This window comes from Astatotilapia calliptera, chromosome 10, assembly GCF_900246225.1.
Source record: "Astatotilapia calliptera chromosome 10, fAstCal1.2, whole genome shotgun sequence".
Lineage (NCBI taxonomy): Eukaryota > Metazoa > Chordata > Actinopteri > Cichliformes > Cichlidae > Astatotilapia > Astatotilapia calliptera.
The window spans coordinates 22,352,226-22,378,634 of record NC_039311.1 but is presented as its reverse complement, the minus strand read 5'-3'; the positions used below and the strand labels follow the sequence as shown (position 1 = coordinate 22,378,634).

At 38.8% G+C, this 26,409-nt stretch overlaps 2 protein-coding genes across 6 annotated transcripts in view; one reads left to right on the top strand and one right to left on the bottom strand.

Moving 5' to 3' along the window:
- Positions 1 to 732: 732 nt before the first annotated feature.
- Positions 733 to 20,543, bottom strand: LOC113030279 (sodium- and chloride-dependent GABA transporter 2-like). Of its 3 annotated transcripts, XM_026181557.1 has the most exons (15): positions 20,199 to 20,543; positions 19,967 to 20,101; positions 19,231 to 19,371; positions 18,381 to 18,462; positions 17,947 to 18,079; positions 12,039 to 12,173; positions 11,835 to 11,938; positions 11,595 to 11,719; positions 10,567 to 10,679; positions 10,341 to 10,475; positions 3,484 to 3,586; positions 3,213 to 3,313; positions 2,918 to 3,088; positions 1,852 to 1,927; positions 733 to 820 (listed from the first exon to the last, which is right to left on the bottom strand). In XM_026181557.1, the coding sequence occupies exons 1-15, from the start codon at positions 20,398 to 20,400 to the stop codon at positions 813 to 815; spliced, it is 1,764 nt and encodes a 587-aa protein (XP_026037342.1). In that variant the 5' UTR covers positions 20,401 to 20,543; the 3' UTR covers positions 733 to 812. The 3 variants fall into 3 exon arrangements, with proteins under 3 accessions (XP_026037342.1, XP_026037341.1, XP_026037343.1); XM_026181556.1 differs by lacking the exon at positions 733 to 820 and having other exon boundaries at positions 1,213 to 1,927; XM_026181558.1 differs by lacking the exon at positions 733 to 820 and having other exon boundaries at positions 1,213 to 1,927; positions 19,231 to 19,282; positions 20,199 to 20,294.
- A 2,631-nt stretch (positions 20,544 to 23,174) lies between these two features.
- The window catches only part of jakmip2 (janus kinase and microtubule interacting protein 2), a 28,100-nt gene continuing 24,865 nt past the window's right edge, over positions 23,175 to 26,409 (top strand). For 2 of the 3 annotated variants that reach the window (XM_026181553.1, XM_026181554.1), the window contains exon 1: positions 23,176 to 23,693. The gene's annotated coding sequence lies outside the window, so the exon portion shown is untranslated. Of the gene's footprint in view, positions 23,694 to 26,409 lie in introns of all 3 variants that reach the window. The other variant, XM_026181551.1, reaches the window with a different exon arrangement.

The window sequence follows — 26,409 nt, the reverse complement described above, 5'->3', positions numbered from 1 at the left end:
GATGGTGTTGGTTATTGGTTAATTTCTCAGCTACTGAAGGTTCCAGTGAGCACTGTTGGGGCCATAATCCTGGAAGTGAAAAGAACATCAGTTCACCAAACACACCCAAGGAAACTCTCATTTGGTTTCAGAGAAGGAATTAAAGCTGGTGGAAGCTGGCCAGTCACCTGAATCCACAGAACAGTCAGGATTTAGAATAGAATAGAGTAGCCCTTTATTGTCATTTTATATGTACAACAAAATTATGGGTGGTCCACGCCCAGTGTGCAGGAGTGGAAAAAAGTATAAATAGTTTGTGTGGAAGAATGGACCAAAATCCATTTGGGGGAATGCATGAGACAAGTTTCTCAATACAGGATCTTGAAGACATCATCACCAACAAAGGCTTTTGAAAATACATTTCACGAAGTGAGTTCAGTACTTTTTTATTACACATAACTTAATTTATAGACCTCTATGTTTTTATTTCTTTGCATGTGTAGATTGGATGAGTTGTTACTGGCACCTAGTGATAATTTCGTGTCAATAGCACCTTTAGAAATATATTTACTTTGAAAACTGGTGACGTGTCCAACACTTATTTTACCAACAGACACACACTTTGTAATTATATATATATATATAAATTATAGTTTGGTTCACTAAGTGGAAAATATTTATTTTCTCTTTCTCTTTAATAAAATAATTAAATAATCTGCTTTATTGCACAAAAAAATATTTAGGGTTAATTTTTTCATTCAAGAAATTGCGAAACAGAAATACTTACAGTACGTTGGAAGCCACTCCTCATTTCTTCATTTGCTTCCTATTCTTTATATTGCTGCGGTAACACAACAATTTCCATTGTCAGATCAATACAGTTACCTACCCTACAAGGAGCAAAATATTCTTGTAGAATTTTTAAGTGGTCTTCAGCCTTTCTGTAGATTTTGGCTGCTTTTTCCACTTTTCATATCGTATTGAATCTAAGCTAAAATAATAATATACAGAAAATTTCTTCAGCTTTAGTCTGTCCCTTTGGTCAAAATTATCAACACAACACCACAAGAAGAATGTGTTTTTTGAGACTGGGACGTCATTATTGCAAATCACATTCTGAATTTAATACAAAACCCTCCATGTTATGGAAAAAATGAAGAAGCAAACACTTTTAAATATTTGAAACTGAAATGAAATGAACAAAGTGACTAAGCAAAACAAACAATACCGATACAAAATAATAAAAAATAATAATTGAATTAATAGTAACAATTGTCTGGACAGATTTGGTAAACGGTCTAGATACAGTTACAAGAATTAACAGATGAGTTCAAAACTACGCCTGAGTTTACAGATGGGTACTACATGAGTACTTTAGTCATGGAATAATGTAGTACTGACTACAGAGTTGCCTTCTCATGGATCAGAATGCCAGCATTTTGATCCCATCACTACATGGGATTTATTTATTCATATGAAATGGTAACGCAGCTTAAAATTATATATGTGTGTGTGTGTGTGTGTGTGTGTGCAGTTCTATTATTCAGCTCGCTTAAGACAAACTATATAAACAGTATATAAGCTTGTTCTAATATATTTTGATAATATATGTTTATTGCTATTGAAGATATTAAAGCTTAAAGATGAAATATAATTAGATAAAGGTAAACTAAGGTAAGGTACAAATGTGAAAGCTGTAGGTAAAAATTTCAGGGCATGTTTGTTCTTTTCAAAGCACTCTTTAAGTTTCATTAGATGGATAAAAGCTCAGAAGAGCAGAGAGTAATTTACAATGTCCGTTATGTTATTGTGTTCATTGAGTGTTTTCCCCATTGCATGATAAAGGAGCGAGGTCTGTGTGGTCTGCTGTACCATCTCGTCCCAAAGCAAGATGGAGGTTTTGATCAAACAGCGGTTCATCTACAGGCTGGCAGAGCTCTAAGAAACGCTGAGGAAAGAAAGGATAAATTGTAGATTGTAATTGTTTTGAGGATTTAAAAAAAGCCATCTTTAAATAGATTTTTGATTAACATTTTTGGAAGATATGAGGCACAATTAAATACAATCTTGAAACTTTACAACCAATGAAAGAATTGCATTCAGTTTTCCTGTAAAAGAACAATTCAGTATTACAATATTATAATTTGACATTTCATGAAGATGTAATAAAAACACAAAAAAGGTGAAATACGTTTAGTGTGCTGATAAGTATTTGCAGCAGTAGAACAGAACTGACTTAACATGAAACTCAGAGGCCACGGTCACATTATGGTGGAGTAAGGCTCGCTAATTAAACAGAAAAAAAGAGTCTAGATACATTGTTTTCCATGTATTAATTCTAAAAGTGTTTTCCATAAACCCATTCTTATGTAAGATGATTTGAGATCTCCTGCTGATACTCCTGGTGAAAGGCAGGGATTCAGTGTATGCAGTCCAAGTTGTATTTAACAATTCTTGAACATACCCAGGTTAAGACCTCTGTTTCTATATAATTGCCCAGATTTAAACAAAAAAAAAGCACAACTACATTCAATTACGTCATTCATCCCCCAAAACTCTTTAAAAATGTTCAAACACTGAATTTAACAATGCGGGAAAATCCAAACACTTTTCTCAGACCCAGGGGCCAGAATCAGCCAACCAAAGTCTCCAACTCAGACTGGACTGCTTTGGAAAATGTGAACAGGGTCATAGGTTTTGGACTTTTAACTGCATTTTCATACATTTAACAGCTTTTCCCATTGATAAAAACTATTCTGTCTATTAATACACCAAAATAACTAAGCATAGATAAACAATAAAAACAGTGAATGCTCAATGTATGTCATAAGTTATTGTTTTTCTTTGTCAGTGATGGTTCTTAAAAGTGAATCCCTTCCCCATCAAATATAAGCCATCTCATACTGATTCCACAATTTTTGAGATAAAAAAGGCTCACCTGTCGAAGAGTGCCCTTTCCCTGGATTATTTTATATAATAGAAACAGTGGAATGAGGGAGAGGGAGACTGTGGCAATGAACCAGCCCAAGATGTTGGCCCAGAGTGGATAAACATAAGTGCTACTGAACTTCAGCGGGGAATATCTGACAATGGAGAAGATAAAGGTGCCCTGTGATGAAATAAGACAAAGTGGATTATTCTTCAGTGTGAAACTGAAAAGTGTGAATACTCTGCAGTGCCAAAACTGTGGAAAAGGAAACACAAATTACACATTATTATATGACATGACTTACAAAACAGGTGAAAGGAGTGATGTAGCGCCAACAGTACTTCATGAATGGGTGTGGACGATAGCCAATCATGTCTGAGATGTTACCATAAAAACGATCAGCACCTTTAGGTAAAAGAGAGCTATTAGAAAGACCAACCATTTATTTCAAACTAATCTATACCAAACAAGCAGACGCTGGTCTTTGTCTCAATGAAAATTGTTCTGAATCTGAGCAGCGTCTTTTTTTTTGTCACAACACAGTCTGTAATTGGTTGGCTATTTGTCTGACTTACCATACACCCAGCCAATGCTCACAGACTGGCAAAAAGAGAGAAGCAGCAGAGTGGTGCCACTACAGACATGATGATCTAACAGCTGGAGCAGATACATTCCTCCCTAAAAAAACAAAAAAGGACAGGGGGAATAATACACAGTCGTTCAAATCCAATGATAAAAAGAAAGTTAGGAAATAAAGCTAATCACAGACATACTCAGTCTCACTCACAACAGTTGACACAAGCATGCTTGGTCATGTCCCTTGGCATGACTTTATAATGCATTTTTTTTCCTTAGGGTTTACTGGAGCAATTTACATTTTAATAGAGTAATTAAAAATTTACTAAAGCAGTTTGATGGTTTTATACCAATTAGATGCAAACTTATAAAAATTATATAAAAATTCTGATGTTTATTCTAATTGTGGTTGCCATGGTAATACTGTAAAATTGTATATTACACCAGAAAACAGTAAGTTGTTGTAGCTCCCGTGTATGTTGCCTAATTATGTCTTTGCCATTTTGAGACTTAACCAGAGTGATCTCAGATCTGTTATCTAAAAACTTTTGCAGTGCAAAGTTTTTAAAATTAAAAGTGTTTTCCAAGAAAAGGGTAACTATTATAGGCCTTTTGCCAGAATCTTGAAATCCACCTTATCAAACGAAATCTCTTCTGATCAGTGTCTTTTTCTTTCTGTTAAAATTTAGGAAATCAGAGCGTCATTACAGTTATATATTAGGGGTGCAATGATACACAAAATTCACGGTTCGGTTCGATACTTTGGTGTCACAGTTCGATATTTTTTCGATACAAAAAAGTGTTCATGCTTTTTTAATTTGTCATTTATTAAAATTATAAATATATATTTTAACTCAAAAGTGCAGTTTTTAAATTTAATGTTGCTGAAACAAAAAAGTAAGAAAAAAATAAATCTATCTGATCGAGAAATCACTCATCTTTGGAAAAGAGAGTTTATTACAGAGAAATGGCTCTTTCCAAAATAAAAGCTATACTATACGCTTCTTCTGGGCTATATTCTCAGCAGCATATTATTAAACATATCAGGTCCCCATAAGGAGAATCATGTGCTAACGGCTGTCTAAATGACTCGGGTAAAGTTTGTAGCATGCGTGCTTGTTGTTTTTGTCTGTTTCCACTTGTCTTTGCACTAGGATGATGTCGGAGTAAATGTGCAGTCATATTTGTTGTGTTCCCACTAGTGCTGTCAGCGTTAATCTGGAGTGATGTTTACGCCACAACACGGCAAATCTCCATTAACGAGCTACCGCGGATCGCCCCATGTGTGGGGCTGGACGGCCAACACGTTAACGAGCTAAATGCGCTAACCACTAGTTCCCACCCATGTAATTGAGCATTGTGTGGCACATCCGACATACTGTTTTACTTTAGTCCATGACGCGCTTACCTTCAGGGTCATACTTCACATGAAAACCAAAATAGTTCCAAAGGCCAGGGGCCCGTTCTTCGTACCTCGCTAAGTAAGTTAGCTGGATTAGATTGTTGACGATTTCGCGTGATCTTGGATCGTTCGGTTCCCCGAAGCTCATCCGGGACTTGCTGCCATAGCAACAGAGCCGTAAGCGTAAACCTGCTCCCGAGCAGGTTTACTTTATGCAAACAGGATTAGATCGCGGCCACGCAGGTATGTCCGCTTCATTTATACGAAAGCAACAGCGATATTCCACCACTGTTTCACCATAAATAAATAACATCAATGTAACTAAAGATAATGCAGCACTTGATCCTTCTATTGATTTCACACAGATACATACAGGTCATTTCCTAAAAAAGGGAAATGTACTATTATTACAGATGTAAGTCATATTTCAGAGTAGTAATTGCAAATTACTTTGTGTAATCAAGATGAGAGACCACGGCTATAAAAGCGAAGGTGGATTTGGGAAGCCTGTCGCAGCCATGTCCTGTCCGTATACGCGAGCCGCCCATTGCGGAAGGTGCAAGATTGATAAGGAGAGTCCTCAGAATTCAGCGTATATTGCGGGATAGACAGGATCCTTTAGCTCAGCGCGACAGTGTGCTCATTGAGAGATATCAATATTCCCGTGAGGGTATTATTCACTTAACCAACTTGTTGACGAGGGGGTGCAGGACCACAACCTGTCTTTTTTTTTTGCTCTGCCCTTTTCTTGGTTGCTGTTATGAACAAACAAACAGATTATTTCAGGGTCTCTTTTCAAGAGACGAAAAGCAATATAAGTGATAAATATTACCATTCTGTAGAATATTCCTATATTTCACTTTTACTTGTTCCCATGTTCTAGTGGGTCCTGTTGTGGCTCTAATGTGTAAGGGGATATAATATAACATAATATAATATAATGTAATATAATATTGGATAATATAGTGTAATATAATAAATCTACCCTACCGCCTACTGGTGTTGGCCAGAGGGGCCGATGGTGCGATATGGCAGCCTCGCTTCTGTCAGTCTGTCCCAGGGCAGCTGTGGCTACAACCGTAGCTGCCTCCACCAGTGTGTGAATGTGAGAGTGACTGAATAGTGGCATTGTAAAGTGCTTTGGGTGCCTTGAAAAGCGCTATATAAATCCAATCCATTATTATTGTTATTATTAAATCACTTACGAGTTTAATTTGTCAGCAACTTTCTGCCAGCCCTCTCTCCTTGCTTTTGCAGCCTTTGCAGTGTTCCCTTGTGTTCTGATTAAACTCTGAAACTCCTGAAATCCCTCACTCAAGAGTTCTTGCTCTGCTGCCGAAAAATACCGAGCGCGCTACTTCGACATTTTCGCCGACCAATCAGAGGGTTGCTGATCAATGTTTCTACTATCGATGGGTAGCCCCTTTTACGACACCCAGTGATCTCACATTACTTCATCCAGCTGTACTAATCGTCAACAGCAGGTGTGTTCGGAGAACCGGATTAGCGAGCTCACGGTTAGCGCGATGATTTGGTCTTGGATGTGTCATTTGATCTTGGATGTAGTAAACGACGTACGAAGAACGGGCCCCAGATCTGAATGAGGGTGGGGGAGGTTCAATTTTCCATGTTGCAACTTCTGTCTCGCTAGCTTGCGCTGCGCTCAGTGAATCTGTGTTCAACTACTCCGCCTAGGTTGCACTGTCGAGCACAGATCCACTGAGCGCTCAACACAGACAGCAGAAGGAAACTTGATAAAATAAATTAAAAATTTTGTATTGTTTGATACATATGCGTACCAAACCGAAAGCACTGTATCGAACGGTTCAATATCGATACGAGTATCGTTGCACCCTATTATATATATATATATATATATATATATATATAAAAATAAATAAATAATACACCCAGCACGCCCCTGCGGGCGGTTTATCCTTCAAGCTCGGGTCCTCTACCAGAGGCCTGGGAGCTTGAGGGTCCTGCGCAGTATCTTAGCTGTTCCCAGGACTGCGCTCTTCTGGACAGAGATCTCCGATGTTATTCCCGGGATCTGCTGGAGCCACTCGCCTAGCTTGGGAGTCACCGCACCTAGTGCTCCGATTACCACGGGGACCACCGTGGTAATATATATATATATATATATATATATATATATATATGTATACATATATACATATATACATATATACATATATACAAACTAACTGTAATGACACTCTGATTTCCTAATATATATATATATATCTAGTAAAGCTGGTGGTTTTAACTACCAGATTTTGCATTGTGCTTCATCATAGAAACTTCTCTTCTGTGGTGTTTTTAAAGAGATTTTTGAGATAAAAGACATCTCTTTTAATGTTTTTCTACATTCATTCCAGGTATGGTACTCTAATTACATTATGCTTGTGTTGGAGCTCCGTTTGGCCAGTTTAGTTGCCCTACACTTATAAAGGTTCCTTTGTAAGTGCGGATCCGCCATTAGCATGCTGCCTGCTGTAACCCATAATTTCCTTCGGGATTAATAAAGTATTCTGATTCTGATTCTAAAAGACCGGATCCTCCAGCTAAAAAACATTTTCACTTCTCCAATATGCAGCGATTCAACAAGAAAATTTGGGACACAGGTGACTTCATCTTCACTTTTCCAACCGTTCCATCTCACAATTTCAAATTGTAAATTGTAAAATTGTGAAGACTGTAAACAACTTATCATCTATGTGTACATAACATGTTGTCTGTCAACAAGACTGAATATGGACAAGGCTGATTCTTAATATTAGATGCCTGAGATCCCTAAGCTCTCAAACAGCACTTCATTAAAAACAGGCATGATTCTGTCATGGAAATCACTGCACTACTAGTCTCAGGATCACTTCCAGAAATCATTGTCTGCCACGTCACCCACAAATGCAGATGAAGGCAAAGAAAAAGCCTTATGTGGACACAATCCAGAAACACTGCTCTTACAGTATCTCTGTGCCAGAGCTCATTCAACATGGACATGGAGTAAAAAACTGCTCTGTGGTCATGAATTGACATTTTTGGAACACACAGACACCACATGCTCCAGGCTAAAGAAGAAATGAATCATCTGGCTTGTTATGAGTTCTCAATCCAAAAGCCTGCACCTCCATGATATAACACCTTATAAAACCCCCTTTCGCAGCAATAACTTCTTTATTGGTTTCTAATGTCATTGTGGAAGAATTTTAGCCCAGTCTTCCCCAATGACTAATAAAATATTCTGATTCTGAGAAACTTTAGCCAAGTCTTCCCTACAACAATTTATTTATGCATAGCTCTGTTAAGGCTCCACTGCAGCATTTCAGTCTGTTTGAGGTCTGGGCCATTGCAGCGTCTTGATTTTTATTTTTCTTTGTCAGCCATTCTGTTTTGGATTTGTTGTTGTGCTTGGAATCATTATCCTGTTGCACGGCCCAGTTTCAGCCAAGCTTTAGTTTCAAGTTGGTCTCACATTTGACTCTAAAATACTACGGCATGTTCTGCTCAATGACTGCAAGCTGCATAGCAAGCCTGATTCATCACCCCTCCTCCAGCAAGTAATGTAAACTTCACGAGTTGCTTGACATCTGTGACTCTGTGCATTATGGCTAATCATCTCCACGTTGATCTTGTCTGTCCAAAGGACATTGTTCCAGCATACTTGTGGTTTCTTCAGATGCCGCTTTGCAAAGCTAAACCGAATCTGTCATACTCTTTTTAGAGGAAAAAATGTTTTCTCTTAGTAAGCCTTCCAGGCAAGCCCTACTTATTCAGTTTTTTTTTTCTATTATAAACTTCAACATGCTAACTGAGGCTTAGAGTTTTTTTTTCCCGGGCATTGTATGGCCTAATCTTAAAAATGTCCACTCCCAGAATAGCATGGCATAGTGTTAACACTCACCTGAGTGCTCCAGACCAGCAAACTGCCAAAACATCCACTATTATAGACGTGGTCACACTTGCTGATAATTAGTTAATTAAGTGCACATGATTTTAACCTTAATAAAATAACCACATAGATATTTTGAAAGTGTTAAAACTTGAAAATTCAATCGAGGTGCATTATTGTGAATTTTATTTTACTTCAGGTGACTGATATGGGGTAAATAAACTTAAATTTGTCTTTTCTTATTAATAGTAATTTGGAATCAAATAAATTATTATATCTTGGTTGGAACTTCAATAATTAAATGGTATCCAATCACAAAATTTTGTGTATATTATTTTGCCAGTTAAAATAATTAAAAACCATATGTATGTCAGCCATATATATTTAACTGTCACCTTAAATTTAACTTTAGCTTGTGTTAAATAGGTTAAATATTACAGCAAAGCCATTAATTCATTTAAAGAACACAACAAAGCATTGATTAATGCACAAGCTTACACTGAAACATGAGCAAGAGAAATATTGCTGTAGCGTCAAACCACAATCTTTGCATTGAATGTCAGGCAAGCAGGACATGCTGATTAAAGTGCATTACTAGAACAAGACACATATGAGCAAGTACTGAGAAGCTACAGCAACATATTCAAAAACCTTAGATGAGCAGAAGACCCAAATACACAATTAAAATGCAGCTGTTTTCTAGAGCTGGAACGTCAAAAGAAGGAAGCGTCAGTCACAGCTGGAGCTATAGAGGCTCTAGTGCAGTGGGAACCATGCTAAGATACTAAGTTGGAACCAGTATAAAAAGGCAGTGTTACAAAGGTAAGTGATACCCAACCACCAGTCATGACAGCTGCATCCGCTCTACTTAGCATGGAAACCGTGGCCAAATGCAACCCACGCAATCCCCAGATACAACTCCCCCAACTCAAAGGCATCATTCATAAAGTATACACCACAGTAGCAGTAATCCTGGAGATAAAAGAGCAAGAATGCAACATGCAATACTTGTTTTGCACAGTGACAAGAGTAAAGGATTTCAGTTGCGGGTTATAGTGTTACACCAAAACCAAAATTGATCAAACTCACATCTGGAGCACATACGTGTTCTTGCTATGTAAAAGAATTTTTCCATACTTGGAAATTGGATCCTTGGGGAAAAAAATCCTAAATATGAACTGTATTCTAGTTAGCACACCATAGCGGTCTCATTTTTAGGTAAAACTAAATGTTTAGATATAAGATTTATAGTATAAGTTTATTCTGTTCGTTTATTTTTCATTAGATCTGTCTTAGCCCCCCAGAATACATGGATTTAACCCCACTGTTTCATCCCTATTTTTTAAATGTGCTCCAGTAGAGGCCACTTCCCTTGATTTTACCTGTACACTAAAACATGTAGTGTCAATAACTAAGGTTTAGTTAGTAGTTGACTACATACCTTACATAGTTCTTTCAGTCTCACTACAAATCACATTAAGAGCTATATCGGTCAAACAGTATCAAAAACGTCCTTAATGTTTTCTTATCGTGTAGCTCCGTCTGTACTGAATACGTACCTCAGTGACCAAGGAGAGTCCCAGCAAACAGCAGGTACAGCATACAGCCAGCAGAAGCAGCTCACGTCTATAGCCTTGATGCAGGCAAGGAAAAAGATCAACCAGTGATGTCATCACACACTCCAGACCAACAAACTGTAAGGAACCAATTGCAACACACGGTTTGTTCATTAGTCACATAGTATTCCATTTCTTCATTCATGCATACTCTAACGTGGATTAGTACCTGACTATCCAACCCAAGCAGAATGATCATGAGGAAGAAACACACCGACCACACTTGGGGCACTGGCATCATGGCTACAGCACGGGGGTAAACAATGAATGCCAACCCTGGACCTACAAACAAATAATGTAAAGACAGATCAAAGATGTAAATTATAGGACACAGACAGGAATCGTTATGTGTGGATACTTCAGTATACTGTCTTATTGCTTTTATCTCTATTATGGTGCTAAAGGAGAGGCCAAGGGATCCATCAATTTCTTTACAAAAACATCCTTTTTTGTTGTTATTGTTTTGTCAGCCACAGCAGTTTGCCTTGTGGTCTGCAGTACAATCCATTTAAAGTTCCTGTTTTTGCTTGTTATTTTAGTTCAGCTGCTCAACCATGTTTCTAGCGTCATAGACTTTTATTGCCTAGCCATACTGGTGTACTAGCTGTGGAAACTAATTTGGCATTATTGTCTTACTGATTCCCTCAAAAAGAAAAATTTTAAGGTTTGATGAGCCAGATTATTACTTATATATATATATATATATATATATATATATATATATATATATATATATATATATATATATACCAAAAATGAATTAATACCAATTAATTGCCTATAATAAATATAGTTACATGCCTCAACTATTAGCCACCTTCCCAAAAGGCCTGAAAGTTGGCAACCCTGTATTATTATCTGCTGATAATAATACAGGGTTGCCAACTTTATCCTCTGCATTCCTAGTATCCACTGGTTAGCTTTAATCAGACTCACCTTAACTAAGATGATTCAAGTTTAAGCCAAAATATCAAAAGAGAAATAAAATGGCAGAGCAACATATGAGCTCTGCCAGAAAGCTTCTTATGATTGAAAGAAAGAAAAGAAGAATCACAAGATCTTCCCAAAGGGTGAAAAGTTTGCTGCCATGCAGGTTTCCTGAATATTTTTACAACACCAGAAAGCCTCAAAGAAAATGTATGAAACTGCCACTCTCATGTCCAGTATATAGTTGAACTGAAGCGAGACAGTACATGCCTGATTCTGCTACTTCAGAAATATCCACTCCTTGTTCATATGTCATGAAACCCAACACAGAGAAAATGGCAAAGCCTGCCACAATGCTCGTGGCACTGTTCAGCAGACACAAGTAGAAACAGTCCCTGCAATAAAATGAATATGGTAAGTAGAAATACTTAGACACAGATGTTGTAGATGCTGATGCTCAACTTAAAAGATGATCATAATGATCTTTATGACAGTTAGTACTGGACTTACTTATAACAGTTGTTGTTGTAAGTGTTATAACTCCCAAGAGAAGTGAGGAAACCAAGGCCAATGGCATAAGAGAAGAAGATTTGAGTGCCAGCATCCATCCACACCTGGAAAGGTCAAACAAAATCATCGTGTGTGTGTCTGTAGTGCATGAATGTCACTGTAAAACATCTAGCTTTTTTGATCTCGGGTCTCTATTTTCTTTACCTGGGCATCTAACAGGCGAGAAATGTCAGGGTAGAGGTAATAAATGATCCCATCCTTTGCCCCTGGGAGGGTAACACCACGTATAAGCAAAACAAATAGCATGACATAGGGGAAGGTTGCTGTAAAGTAGGCTGCCTGAAAAAAAAAAAAAAAACAGAGAAAAGAGATGGTAAAGAAAGTTATAGTTTGTTTTGACCTGTCATTTCATTATTTTATTCATATTTTTTTCTTTAGTTTTACTGTATTGCACGCTTGCTTTCCTAAATCCAGCTTTGGTGTGGCACATTAGTAGCATCTTGGGTGTATTACTCTTGAAATAAACAGTTCCCACAACGTTAATCAGATCACTATAACTTCCAGTGTAATGTTTAGCTTAAACGTGAATATTACTTACCTTTTGAAATGATAAAAATCACACCAACAGCTTTTCTTTATAGCTGCTCTTCTGATATTACTAATCAGTGCTTTAAAACATGGTGTAAAGCTTACTAAATACTTTGCCAAAACTGTTCTTTGGAAAGTTGAAAGAAACTTCAACTGACCCCAGCCAAGTTATGCTTTGTATCGATTTTGCACCATTTAGATCTTACAATAAGAAACCTGTCACACACTGCACACATACAGTGGGGCAAAAAAGTATTTAGTCAGCCACCAATTGTGCAAGTTCCCCCACTTAAAATGATGACAGAGGTCAGTAATTTGCACCAGAGGTACACTTCAACTGTGAGAGACAGAATGTGAAAAGAAAATCCATGAATTCACATGGTAGGATTTGTAAAGAATTTATTCGTAAATTAGGGTGGAAAATAAGTATTTGGTCACCTCAAACATGGAAAATCTCTGGCTCTCACAGACCTGTAACGTCTTCTGTAAGACGCTTTTCTGTCCCCCACTCGTTACCTGTATGAATGGCACCTGTTTGAACTCATCATCTGTATAAAAGACACCTGTCCACAGCCTCAAACAGTCAGACTCCAAACTCCGCCATGGTGTGAAAAAATCAACTGTGGGAGCAATCATCAGAAAATGGAAGACATACAAGACCACTGATAATCTCCCTCGATCTGGGGCTCCACGCAAGATCTCATCCCGTGGGGTCAAAATGATCATGAGAACGGTGAGCAAAGATCCCAGAACCACACGGGGGGACCTGGTGAATGACCTGCAGAGAGCTGGGACCAAAGTAACAAAGGTCACCATCAGTAACACACTACAACGGCAGGGAATCAAATCCCGCAGTGCCAGACGTGTTCCGCTGCTGAAGCCAGTGCATGTCCAGGCCCGTCTGACGTTTGCCAGAGAGCACATGGATGATACAGCAGAGGATTGGGAGAATGTCATGTGGTCAGATGAAACCAAAGTAGAACTTTTTGGTATAAACTCAACTCGTCGTGTTTGGAGGACGAAGAATACTGAGTTGCATCCCAAGAACACCATACCTACTGTGAAGCATGGGGGTGGAAACATCATGCTATGGGGCTGTTTTTCTGCCAAGGGGACAGGACGACTGATCCGTGTTAAGGACAGAATGAATGGGGCCATGTATCGTGAGATTTTGAGCCAAAACCTCCTTCCATCAGTGAGAACTTTGAAAATGAAACGAGGCTGGGTCTTCCAACATGACAATGATCCAAAACACACCGCCCGGGCAACAAAGGAGTGGCTCCGTAAGAAGCATTTGAAAGTCCTGGAGTGGCCTAGCCAGTCTCCAGACCTCAACCCCATAGAAAATCTGTGGCGGGAGTTGAAAGTCCGTGTTGCTCGGCGACAGCCCCAAAACATCACTGCTCTCCAGAAGATCTGCATGGAGGAATGGGCCAAAATACCAGCTACTGTGTGTGCAAACCTGGTAAAGACCTATAGTAAACGTTTGACCTCTGTTATTGCCAACAAAGGTTATGTTACAAAGTATTGAGTTGTATTTTTGTTATTGACCAAATACTTATTTTCCACCCTGATTTACGAATAAATTCTTTACAAATCCTACCATGTGGATTCATGGATTTTTTTTTCACATTCTGTCTCTCACAGTTGAAGTGTACCTCTGGTGCAAATTACTGACCTCTGTCATCATTTTAAGTGGGGGAACTTGCACAATCGGTGGCTGACTAAATACTTTTTTGCCCCACTGTAACATTGAATCTTGTCCCCTTTACTCATAAATTTCATGAATGACAAGTTTGAAAACCATACACTTCAGTATCAGATTAATTCAAATGAGTTCATAGATGGTTTTCATGCAAGCATCTGAAATGTAAACTGAATAGAGGATGGAGACATAGCTGCTGCATGTTCAGCAGTGTCCTAAAAGAACAAAGAACATTCATTTGACTATTTGGAGACTGAGTATATTCATTTATGTAGCCAGAAAAAGACTTCCTTCATCTTCTTCATAAAAAAGGACAACAGCACATGTCACAACAAGCATTGCTAGCAACAAAATTCAAGATAAATGGCATGAGATGGGTAGCTATGACAGACAATTACATCAGGCAGTAATGACACTTATAATACAGGTATACAGGAAAACTGGGAGCAGGAGACGGACCAGTGCTTGGACATATAAGTGGGTTAGGAAACAGCTGCAGATGTCACATCTGTCACATTCAATTTTGGATGAATGTGCAAAGTGCTTTTCCCTGCTGTATCATGTATACTGAGCAACTCCTATTGAGCAACATTTATCAAATTGTACTGTACATTGAAAAAATGTGGATAACGGGGTAGCAGTATAGATCAAAATATGAAAACAAGTCCTGATCAAGCATGGGTATGTAAGACTGGGTAATGACACACTGACTTAATGTGCTGTGCCCTCCAGTAGCTACTGTGTTTGTGTGCCTTTATTCTAGTGTTTCTAATGCATGCATTAACATAGAGAATTGTAGGATGTGAGTTTGCAGACGTCAGTTTGTGTCATGGGGCAATACTCACCCCGTGCACCATGCAAGCTACAGCAGCCACTAGCCAAAAGTTTCAACAATCAGAAGAAAAAAAAAATTTTTTTCAATGGTTGCTTGTACCTCCTGTGTTAGTGTCTTAACAGTGCAACAGTGCAGTTATTTGCTTTATAACTATGTGAAAATGTCTTCAAAAATACATGAATCAATGGTTCTAATTGCCAATTATACAGCTGATACTTACTGTGTAATTTGACCAGATGTTAAAGCATGAGTAAAACAGAGAATAAAACTATGCTTTTCTGATGTTGGAGTTTTACCCAAGCTAACACAATACCCATTTAGCACAGAGTTATTATAGTTTTGCATTTTCTATTTTTTTTTTTATATATAGCATTTCAAGGATAAAAGATCTGATGTCTCAACAGGACCTGGAAAAACTAGTCCACGCATTCATCTTTAGTAGGCTTGATTACTGTAACAGCATCTTTACAGGTCTACCTAAAAAATCAGTCAGACAACTACAGCTCATTCAGAACTCTGCTGCTCGAGTCCTCACTAAGACCAAAAAAGTGGACCACATCAGTCCAGCTCTGAGGTCTTTACACTGGCTGCCTGTCCGTCAGAGGATAGACTTTAAAGTCCTGATGCTGGTCTATAAAGCTGTGAATGGTTTAGGACCAAAATACATCAATGACCTCCTGACCCAGTATGAACCTTCCAGATCCCTCAGGTCATCTGGATCCGGTCTTTTATCAGTTCCCAGAGTCAGAACCAGACACGGAGAAGCTGCATTCAGCTTTTATGCTCCTTATATCTGGAACAAACTCCCAGAAAGCCTCAGATCAGCTGAAACACTCAGTTTATTTAAATCCAGGTTGAAGACTCACCTGTTCTCAGCTGCATTTGAATAAAGCACCAAATCCACACTTTTAAGCTTAAATTTCAAAACTTACATTTAACTACTGATTTTATCTATTGTTCTGATTTTATCTGTTTTGATTTTATATACTGTTGTTTGGTTGTTTGTTAATTAGTTAGTTAGTTTATTTGCTTGTTTTAATCAATTTTAAATCATGCTTTTTATTTGTTCTTGTTTCTAATGTCTCTGTAAAGCACTTTGAATCACCTTGTTGTTGAATTGTGCTATACAAATAAACTTGCCTTGCCTTGCCTTTTATTTGGTTTTTAGAATGGGTTTGATGATTTCAGTTTAGTCTTTATTGTTTGAAAATGTTGAAAATGTTCTGTTTGTTTCAGTTTATTTGTATTTGTTTAGTGTTAGTTTTAGTCTTTTTAAGATTATATAGAAAGCATAGGTCACAAGCAAGATTTCAGAAAGTCAGTCTTAGACATCCAAAGTCTCAATAAAAACGCACATCAAATCCTTATTATGCTAGTTTGAAATTTTAAAATGAACAAATACTAAAAGTGAGTCCCTCAATATTTTATTATATTTCTATTTCCAATTTCACAAAACATTTTACTTTGTTTTCTTTTTTTTTTTTTTTCAAAAGCCTAGTATTTATTTTTATTTTATTTAACTAAGCTGCCTCATGTTAGTTTTTAGTTTAGTTTGAGTTAGTGTAGCAGGTTGAAAAAAGCTACATGTTTATTTTTGTAAGAAAACCAATTACCCCCTTATTTTTTGTTTATTATTGTGACTTATTTTGACATTGTTATGTGTTGTTATATTGGTTATATTTCATTATGCCAGTAGATGGTGCTCTTGCACTGCTGTGGAACTACCAGAGAGACTCTAGCTATCGGCTCTGCGCATGCGCAGCTCAGAAATAAATGAGCTCCGGCCTGAGCAAGACGCTAACTTCAGTGTCCTCTCTATTAATCCACAGGTACTGACAAACAAACTTTTATGTTACCGAACTGGTTCTAAATGTCATGTAAGTTGAGTAACAACTGTTCGGCTATATTTTGAGATGAGAGTGATGATGTTGTTTTGTGGTATTTCGTTGTAATGAGTATTAGTGTATCATCGGCATAATGCTATAATGCTACGTAGCACTATAAGTATATGCTATGACAGTGGCAACCTGCGACTTCCGAAAATGTGTTGTAGTGGTTGTTTTAGTGTTAGCCAAGCAGTACTGAGTACATGTATTAAGGGGAAAGCTTTTTGTTGGTGAAACAACGTTTGCAGTCGTCTGCCGCCATGTTGTGTTGCGTTCAAGGGACGCCATGTTCAAAAGTAATAGCGTATATGGCGCGAATGTGGGGAAAGGTTGTGTGAATGTGAGATGGGTTATTTTGGTATGTTGTTATGCTTTAACTGTGAGTGTTTTGTTTAAGTTGTGAGTATGTAAAGTCATTTTGAATTAGTTTGTGTTTATTTTGCTTTTGAGAGAATGCTTTTTGTAACTTTATTTTTGTTTATGAACTCTGTTATTTTATGGGAAGAATGCATGGTCTAGTGTGATTTGTATTGTGTATATGTGCAGAAATAAATGAGCTCCGGCCTGAGCAAGACGCTAACTTCAGTGTCCTCTCTATTAATCCACAGTTTGCTCATATTTGGCTACGCAGTGCTCTCTAGCCTGTGTGCCGCTTGCTGCCGGTCCAGATTCCCCTAGGTCTGGTGCCGGTAACATTAGCTCTAATAACCTTGGTTTAGCCTTCAAATATAAAACAACCCAATGATGTATACATATTTTATGTGGAAATACATACATTCTGCAACCCTCTAATAAAAATTGATTAGATTTTTAATAAAGGCTCTTTTATTGCTAATTCAGACATCTTGGATTTTTGTACTGAGTCACTGTTTTTTGTTGCTTGTTTGCTGTCAACAAGCACGGTGTTCCACAAGGCTCTAGATTAAATCCTCTGTTATTTTTTTTAATGTACATTCTTTCACAAGGCCACACTATCAGGACTTTTAAAATCTTTTTAGAATGGTTTTATGATATACTATTACAACTTTTCTTGTTTGTTTTTTTTAAAGGAAAAAATTTTAAAAAAAAAATAAGATGTTCAGTTTTTAAATTACTAACCTTTCCTGTCGACTTGATACCCTTCCAAACACAAAAGTAGCAGATAATCCAGCTGAGGATGAGACAAAGGACCAGTTCCCATCGCAAGCCCCCAACTTCCTCAATACCACCAGAGACCTTTAAAACCCGACGCCTGGTCAAATGAAGGGAGCAGTAATGTGGGTGAGAGGGAGACCAGGAGACCACAAATGAATGGCAGGTGAAAGGGAAGGACATGTGGAAATTGGGAGGGAGGAAAACTGAGTGCTAGATTGGATGACTGACGAATGAGGGAAAAAAAAGTGTGGGAGGAAGTGGAGAGTTAAAAGAAAACATCTGAAAATGATCATAAAGAAAGGAGGAGAGAGGGAACGAGACAAGTGAGGGAGGGGAGTGAAAAAGGGGAGGAGGGGGGAGCATTCTGTTTAACTTGTGTGAGTTGACTATATGCTTACTGCCAGAACTCCACAACAGGAAGAGTAGTGTTCAGTCTGGACGTCATACTCAGATTCAGATGGCTTAAGTCCAAGCATGAGTCTGGTATAGGGAAGGCAAGGCAAGGCAAGTTTATTTGTATAGCACAATTCAACAACAAGGTGATTCAAAGTGCTTTACAGAGACATTAGAAACAAGAACAAATAAAAAGCATGATTTAAAATTGATTAAAACAAGCAAATAAACTAACTAATTAACAAACAAACAAACAAACAACAGTATATAAAATCAAAACAGATAAAATCAGAACAGTAGATAAAATCAGTAGTTAAATGTAAGTTTTGAAATTTAAGCTTAAAGTGTGGATTTGGTGCTTTATTCAAATGCAGCTGAGAACAGGTGAGTCTTCAACCTGGATTTAAATAAACTGAGTGTTTCAGCTGATCTGAGGCTTTCTGGGAGTTTGTTCCAGATATAAGGAGCATAAAAGCTGAATGCAGCTTCTCCGTGTCTGGTTCTGACTCTGGGAACTGATAAAAGACCGGATCCAGATGACCTGAGGGATCTGGAAGGTTCATACTGGGTCAGGAGGTCATTGATGTATTTTGGTCCTAAACCATTCAGAGCTTTATAGGCCAGCATCAGAACTTTAAAGTCTATCCTCTGACGGACAGGCAGCCAGTGTAAGGACCTCAGAGCTGGACTGATGTGGAAATAAAACATCAGCAAAGTAAAAATGCCCATTTACAGTGTCAAAGGTGTTGCCTTCAAATTATATTTCATATATTCTATATTCAAAACTATTACAGCACACAACAAGCAATGCATACAATAGTCACTGCTTTTTAGAATATACCAGTACTGTAGTACCTGTGTTCCAGTAGTGTCCACATGTGGCCCAAGGCAAATCCCCACTGAAAGACTGGAACAGGTAAAAGAACGCCCATGCCAAGATTATAATATAAGATGTTGCACTGAATGCGATGATTAAGTGACTGGCATAGCCCATGCCTAAAATGAACAAACACATAAATAAAATTGGTAATGGCCAATTATTGAAACTGTTCTGTTCTTGCACAGCACCTAAAGTCTAAGAGCTAAGAGGTGCGCAAAGGAAACACCGCAGACGTAAGCTATATACAAGTGCAATGTCAGTCGAAACACTGTGTAAACACTTTCTCTTTGCAGAGGTCTAATTATATAAATAAGGTCGTTGTGCAATGAAGCAGGAATATAAATGGAACGTAACCAACATATTTATGAAATGCATTCATGTGGTTCTTACACTTAACAATCATGCGTGTAATAATCTTTTACATGAGCATAAATAATTTATCATTCTTCCTCTTCCAGTAGCAGTGATTACTTTCCTACTGGAAGTGTAAACAACTTCCCTCTGGCACCTTGCCTCAACACTGTTTGTTGTTGGACCGAGACCATTTTTGGACACGGAGGCGGTCTCAGCTCTGTTTCTAGGGGAATAATCGAGCACGCATAAAAAATAGACTAGGATACAAGCCCGTTGGTAAATATAAGGACTCACTGAATATATATAAAGTATGACTGACATTTCGGAGAAAAATTTGGGGGAGTTTATTTTAATTACCTTGAAAGAGCGGACAAATCCTTCTCCAGCAAGTAATTCCCCCCTGGCTAGTGTACTGTCCCAAGGCAGTCTCAAGGAAAAAGAGGGGGATCCCGCACGTGAATATGAACAAGATGTATGGGATGAAAAACACACCTGTAAGAAAGGCGGAATTTTTCGTTCTAACGCACGGAGGAAAAAAATACTGGTGGACAAAATGTGCTTGACGACTAAGAGCGTTTCTTTCACCCACCTCCTCCGTTTCTGTAGCACAGGTAGGGGAACCTCCACACATTCCCGGGTCCAATGATCGCACCCATCACAGTCAATATGAACTCGGCTTTGGTTCCCCAGTGCCCCCTTCCTTCCACCTCTTCAGCCTTCTCTGGGTGACTGTTTGGCACACAAGCTGTGGAGGTGCCATTCTTGCCGTTTGTGGTCATCTGTTCCCCCATTTAAATAGTTTACTTGGTGCCAGATTTCCTTTGTTTCTGTGTAAAGTTCCCCGCGCACTGGACTAAAACTCACACGGGGTTGATCACACGAATATGAAGCTAAAGATGCCACTGATGTGGCAACGGCACTGATACGCTGGCCCTGTTACTGTGACTTGTGTTGGCTGAGAGGGGTACTCGCCTACTTAAGCTGCAGAGAAATGTGTGTTTTCTGGGGTGCAGGGGGGAAAGAGTGATGAAAGAAGCTTGTGATGGGGTCTACTGCTCCGCCTTAATTCATCCGACACCGACAGCAAAACAAAGCCTGGGGTACTGAACATTTCAACACATTATTCATCCTTCTGAGAATAAAGGAAAAAAGAATCTTCTCAATTAAACCTTTTCTTTTGTTATTTCCTTCCTCTTTGGAGATAAAAGACACAAAATCAGATACCAATGGAAATCCCGGGATTTCCTCTATTTAGTATTTATGGACTTATAGGGTAGCTCAAATAAGTCGAAAGATAAAGACAAAAAAACAAATGTCCATTACAGAGGATATAAATGAATAGACTGGTTCTCAGGAGGTTATTTATTTATTTATTATTTTATATAGCCTCATATATCTTAACTCATAGTACGGTAAACAAATAAATGCAGAAAAAACAACAGGTTTTTAGCTTTACTTGGATCTCGAACTCAGAGAAGACCTTTAAAACTGTTTTGACTCAAAAAAAATGTCAAAAATTGATTCAGACAGCTGAAGAGTCTAGCGACATTTATCATATTAATTTAGTTAAACATTAAATGTCTTGTTTTTCTGTATAAGAAAATCGACGTCCAGCCAATAGTTCCTAACGGACCTAAGAATTGTGCATAACAACAGGCAATTACGCACAATTCTTAGATCGACCTTTAGGTGGCATTATTTATAACATTATTTTTCGTACCACACAGCTCTCTTTAAAACAAAAAAGTCCAAATGTCACACTGAGAATAATATGCATTTAATTTTCTGCTTATTTTTATTGGTTTGACTAATAAATAAAGTAATGTAAAGATATAGACATGCCCTTGAACTTTAACAGGCATCTTCACATTATTTATTTATTGTAGAGAAAATAAGCAACTGTCACGGTATGGCATGGCACACCGTGGAAGGAGTGGGGAAGGAGGACCCAGGCGCGGTGCTCTATGTATAGGCAGTGTTTATTTACAAAGTGAAAAACAACGTAGCAATAAATCCCCGTGTTCTCCCAGACTCCCGTGTCGTGTCTCCCCGTGAATAGTCCGTGTTTCTGTGCTCTCCGCTCCCGTGTCAGCACCCCCCGGTGCTCGCTGCTCCCGTGTCTTCCACGCTCCTCCTGCGGGAAACAAAAGACGCAGCCGTCAGGACACATACAACTTGCGGGCATACACACACTAACTCGGTAACAGGACGACTAACGTGGAGTCTCATGCAATGATCCCGCGTCGGTGGGAGCTCCAAGACTCTCTTAAGTAGCTCCCCCGACGAGGCCTGATCAGCAGCAGGTGTGTGGCTTCGGGTGTGGCCAGTCCCCTTGCAGGACCACACCCTCCAGGCCTGACGCCGCCTATAAACGGGTGCTCAGCCACACACACATATATACACACACAAGCACAGAGAAGGGAAGCAACACCAAAATACATATAATAATGATAATAATAATAATATAATTCATAACTGCTCAGAGATCCTGGGTCGCCCAGTCCCAGGACCCTGACAGCAACTACTCCTGTTTACTCCTGCAAACAGAAGAAAAGCTTGGGCAACACTCTAAAGCAATAAGCCTCAGAACTTTGCCTCCTTAAAATTAATTCACTGTTTAAGGCAGGGCAGAATTATTTGTTATGCATTATAATTATTTATCATGAATTATCATGTGTTGGCAGTTTCTGATCGAGATAAGTTGTCTTACTCTTTAAACTGCGCTAATACTCAATACCAAGGATCTGAAAATGATACAAAGGCAGAAAGATGACACTGAAGCACCCCAAATGTGAACTTTTGCAAAATGTCAGTTCATTTAATTCAGTTTTATTTATATAGTGACAAGTAAAACCAGCTGTCACCTCAACTGTTACCTTTTTATATAATAGGTTAAAGATCCCAATATGTTAGAGAGAACCCCTAAATATCAGTCAATACAGATGTTGAAGCACTTGGTGACAGTGGGAAGGAAAAACTCCCTTTTAACAGGAAGAAATCAAGAAGTAGATTCAGGGAGGGGTAGCCATTTGGCACGCTGGGTTGGGGATGAAGGGGAAAAGAACAGAGCAGAGGGAGACTGGAGAAAGGACAAACTATAAAAAAAAGAGTTAAAAAATATTCACTAGGTGAAAAACAGATGAACGAAGAAGAAACTCTAAGCCCCCAGCAGTCTAAGTCTACGACAGCATAACTTAGGGACGATTCAGTGTCACTGGATCCAGCCCTAACTATAAGCTTTATCAAAAAGGAAAGTTTTAAGCCTTATCTTAAAAGTAAAGGAGGTGTCTGTGTCCTGAATCCAAACTGCAAGCTGATTTCACCGAAGACGGGCCTGAAAGCTGAAGGCTCTGCTGCAAACTCAACACTGAGAAACTATAGGAACCACAAGTAAGTCAGCAGTCTGAGAGCAAAGAACTTAGAACAATAAGGTACTATGAGGTTTTTAAAATATAATGATGTGTGATTATTCAAGACCTGGTAACTGAAGAGAAGGATATTAAATTAAACTTTGGTTCTGCACATTTGTTTAATATGCAAACTGAACATCAAAAATGTCTCAAAGTTTAATTAGAGTGTTCCTGGAGGTCAAGGTAATGGCATCTAGACTGGTTAGACACCATGCTTCTAAGATTTTTAGGGCTGAGTGCAATAACCTCCGTTTTGACTGAGTTTAGAAGCAGAAAATTAGAAGTCATACAGATATTTGTGTGTTTAAGACGTGCATGTAATTTAACTAAGCGTTGTATGTCATCTGGCAAATACGGGAAAACAAACTACTGGGGGAAAAAATTAAAGGCAAAGAAAAGCTGCAGGTTTTGTACAGCAGTGCTGTTGCACTGGTGGACTGCAGCGGTACTGGAGCCGGCTGGGCTGAAAATCAGTGAGCTCATTCTGGCTACGCTGACAGGAGGGCGGGGCTCCCAGCATCATCACCACCGGCCATCACTTCATTGTACGGGGCTGCTGCTGATGCAGAGATCATAGCAGGCGATTGTGTTTCTCTTAGTTAGTAACGGAAGCATGCCATGGATGTGGTTTCTCACCCGTTAGGTCTTCACATTGGATGGGAATCTGTTGTGAGGTAAGGCGATGAAATCTGTCGGCAGTGTGGCTGCTGTAGTTGAGGTTTATCACCGTCTGAACTGGGAGTTCCTGAGACTAGCGGGCCTGTTGGCTTGACTCACATTGATCAGCCCAGAAGCGAAGCGAGAGATATAAACTGGTTTTGTTTTTTTAATCTCACCTCTACTGGAGCGAGGAGAGGCCACCATCGCGTTCTGTGGCATAAAACCCTAAAGCGTGTCTTATTTAGCCGGCAGCAGAGATCTAGCCTGCCTGTCGGAAGTGGCAGAGCTCGGCCTACACCAGCAAACCCTTTAAAGATGACGAGGATGGAGCCTGAGTCCGGATTTTCCTCGCCATGCAGAGCCGGATGCTCACGCTACATCGAGCATATTTCGAGCTTTTCGTAGCCGTGATTGTTGTGCTGTGTGGATCCCAGGTGGTGTTGCTTGTGCCTCTTGGTAAAGACAGATAAGCATCCTTTTCTATAATTATTAGGCACGTGTGGTTTTTCTGGACGTGAGTTCTGTTTTTTCCCTTCTTCTTCTGCTTGACAGATCGTTACACATTGCTGGCCGTGTCGTAAAAGGAAAGGATGCTGCAGTGATGCTGCAAGAGGATGCTAGTCCACAGTGGGTTGGCAAGGCCTCCAGATTGAGGCTCAGAGTCTGTAGCCTACAACTGCCTCGGGGTGTTACACTGGCCTGATTTAACAGACATCACCCCAGCTGGGAAGGTGTTTGTCACAGTATTGTTTCATGGCCAGGGCAGATGCAGGCTAATAACTGACCACAAGCTAATTGTTTATAGATTGCTTTATAAATGCAAGAGTCATCCAATACAAAACACCAATTGCAAAATGTGGCAAAAGGAGATGGCAAAAACACGAAAAAAATGAGATAAGACCTTTTTTTCTTTGGTTGGGCCTGTGGGCTTATTACTAATAATAATGCTTTATAAATATGTTAAATATGTTGCTGTTGTCAGAACCAGCTGAGCAGAGGTGAGGAAGTTATATATATCCCTGTATCATTAAGTCTAGAATCCTATTTTCAGTTCTTATCCATGCATCATCAAGGATTACTTTGGGTATAAAGAGGAATTTATCGTCCTGAACAACTACTAAAGCTTGCAGCTTTAACATAACAGTCAATGCTAATGCCATACTATAATTGCAAGCCATCACTACATATTACAGCCATATTGTAGATGTTATAATGTCTGTGGACATTTAGCCAGGTATACAGGAAAAATTACAAATTAAAATTTGCAATAACAACAATGCAAACCACCATCTCTGTTTCCTGTTTCAACAAATGTATTTTTCAATTTGTTAATCTTGCAAGATACACCTTATTTCCTACTCTTATTAATAAACTATTGTTTTAGAATTATATTTACTTTTTCAACTTTAATTTGTTTAAATATGAATTATTAAATAAAAAAATGAAAAGAAAACCAAGTATTTTAAACATGGAGCAGATGTACACCATAGTCATTTAGATCCATTTCCTGCACTATTTCCAGCATTAGCAGAGCTCTGCTTATACACAGGGTTGGTATTTTGACCTCAGGCAAATGGATTAGAAAGCATCTTTTGGTCAGGACTGAAATGTAATCCGAAAACAAGAAGAACAGTTCTTCTTCACTTCAGCCAAAGTGATGGCACGTTGAACCAGGTTATGTCACAGCTCTATACCAGACTGATTAAACTTAGTTTGCCCCTCGATGTTGGGGCAATACTGGCATTGGTCTGGCTAACTTTTACTGAGAGGGTTGCATAATGGGGATTAACTAAATCAAAAATAGTCCTGAAATGCAAGATTGTGTTTGCTGAAAAAAGAACATGACAGAAAGATAAAGCTGAAAGTGACAGTTGGTTGAGCAGTCACAAACACGTGGACATAACAGTGCTAAAGAGATCAGTCTGTGCGTCTAGGTCTGGTATTAGGGAGGAGGTTGGATTTCTGCTTCACATCTGGAACACGAGCTGCCAACAGTGTTCAGTCTGTGTTTACAAAATCATATTACACATATCATATCATATCTGTGAGCCTTAAGTGATAACTGTTAGGTGGATTGTGACATTTATGAATCATATTGAATGACTGAACATACAGTAGGGTATTTATTCCTGTGTGCTTTGAATTTGGCAGAGAATTATGTATACAAGAAACACATTGTACCTGCATGTAGACATGGTCCAGACAGTTGAATTATCAGATTCACAGTTCTCTGAACCAGAAGTTAGAGAGGAGAATGGCCAGACAGAGCTAATAACAAAGGCAACTATAGCTCAAATAAACACTTGTTGCAGCCAAGGTATGCAGAAGAGCATTTCTGAACATGTAATACCTTGGACCTTGAAGCAGATGGGTTGTGGGTGCAGAAGACCACACCAGGTGCTGCTTCTGTCAGCTAAGAACAGCAAACTGAGGCTACAACCCATATGTGCTCATCAAAATTGGACCATAGAAGATTGGAAATAACGTTGCCTGGTCAGATCAGTCTCGATTCCTGCTGCAACTGTCGAATGTTTGAATTTGATGTAAACAAAATAAAAGCATGCATCCATTCATCCTCAACAGTTCAGGTTGCTGCTAGTGGTGTGACGCTAATGGGATATTTTCTGCATGAAACTGTGATCCAATCTGGTACTAGCAATGTGTACCTAAAAAGTGGCTGGCATGTATGTTTTCAGTTTTGCACTACTAGTGTTCATAGTAAAGCAGTGT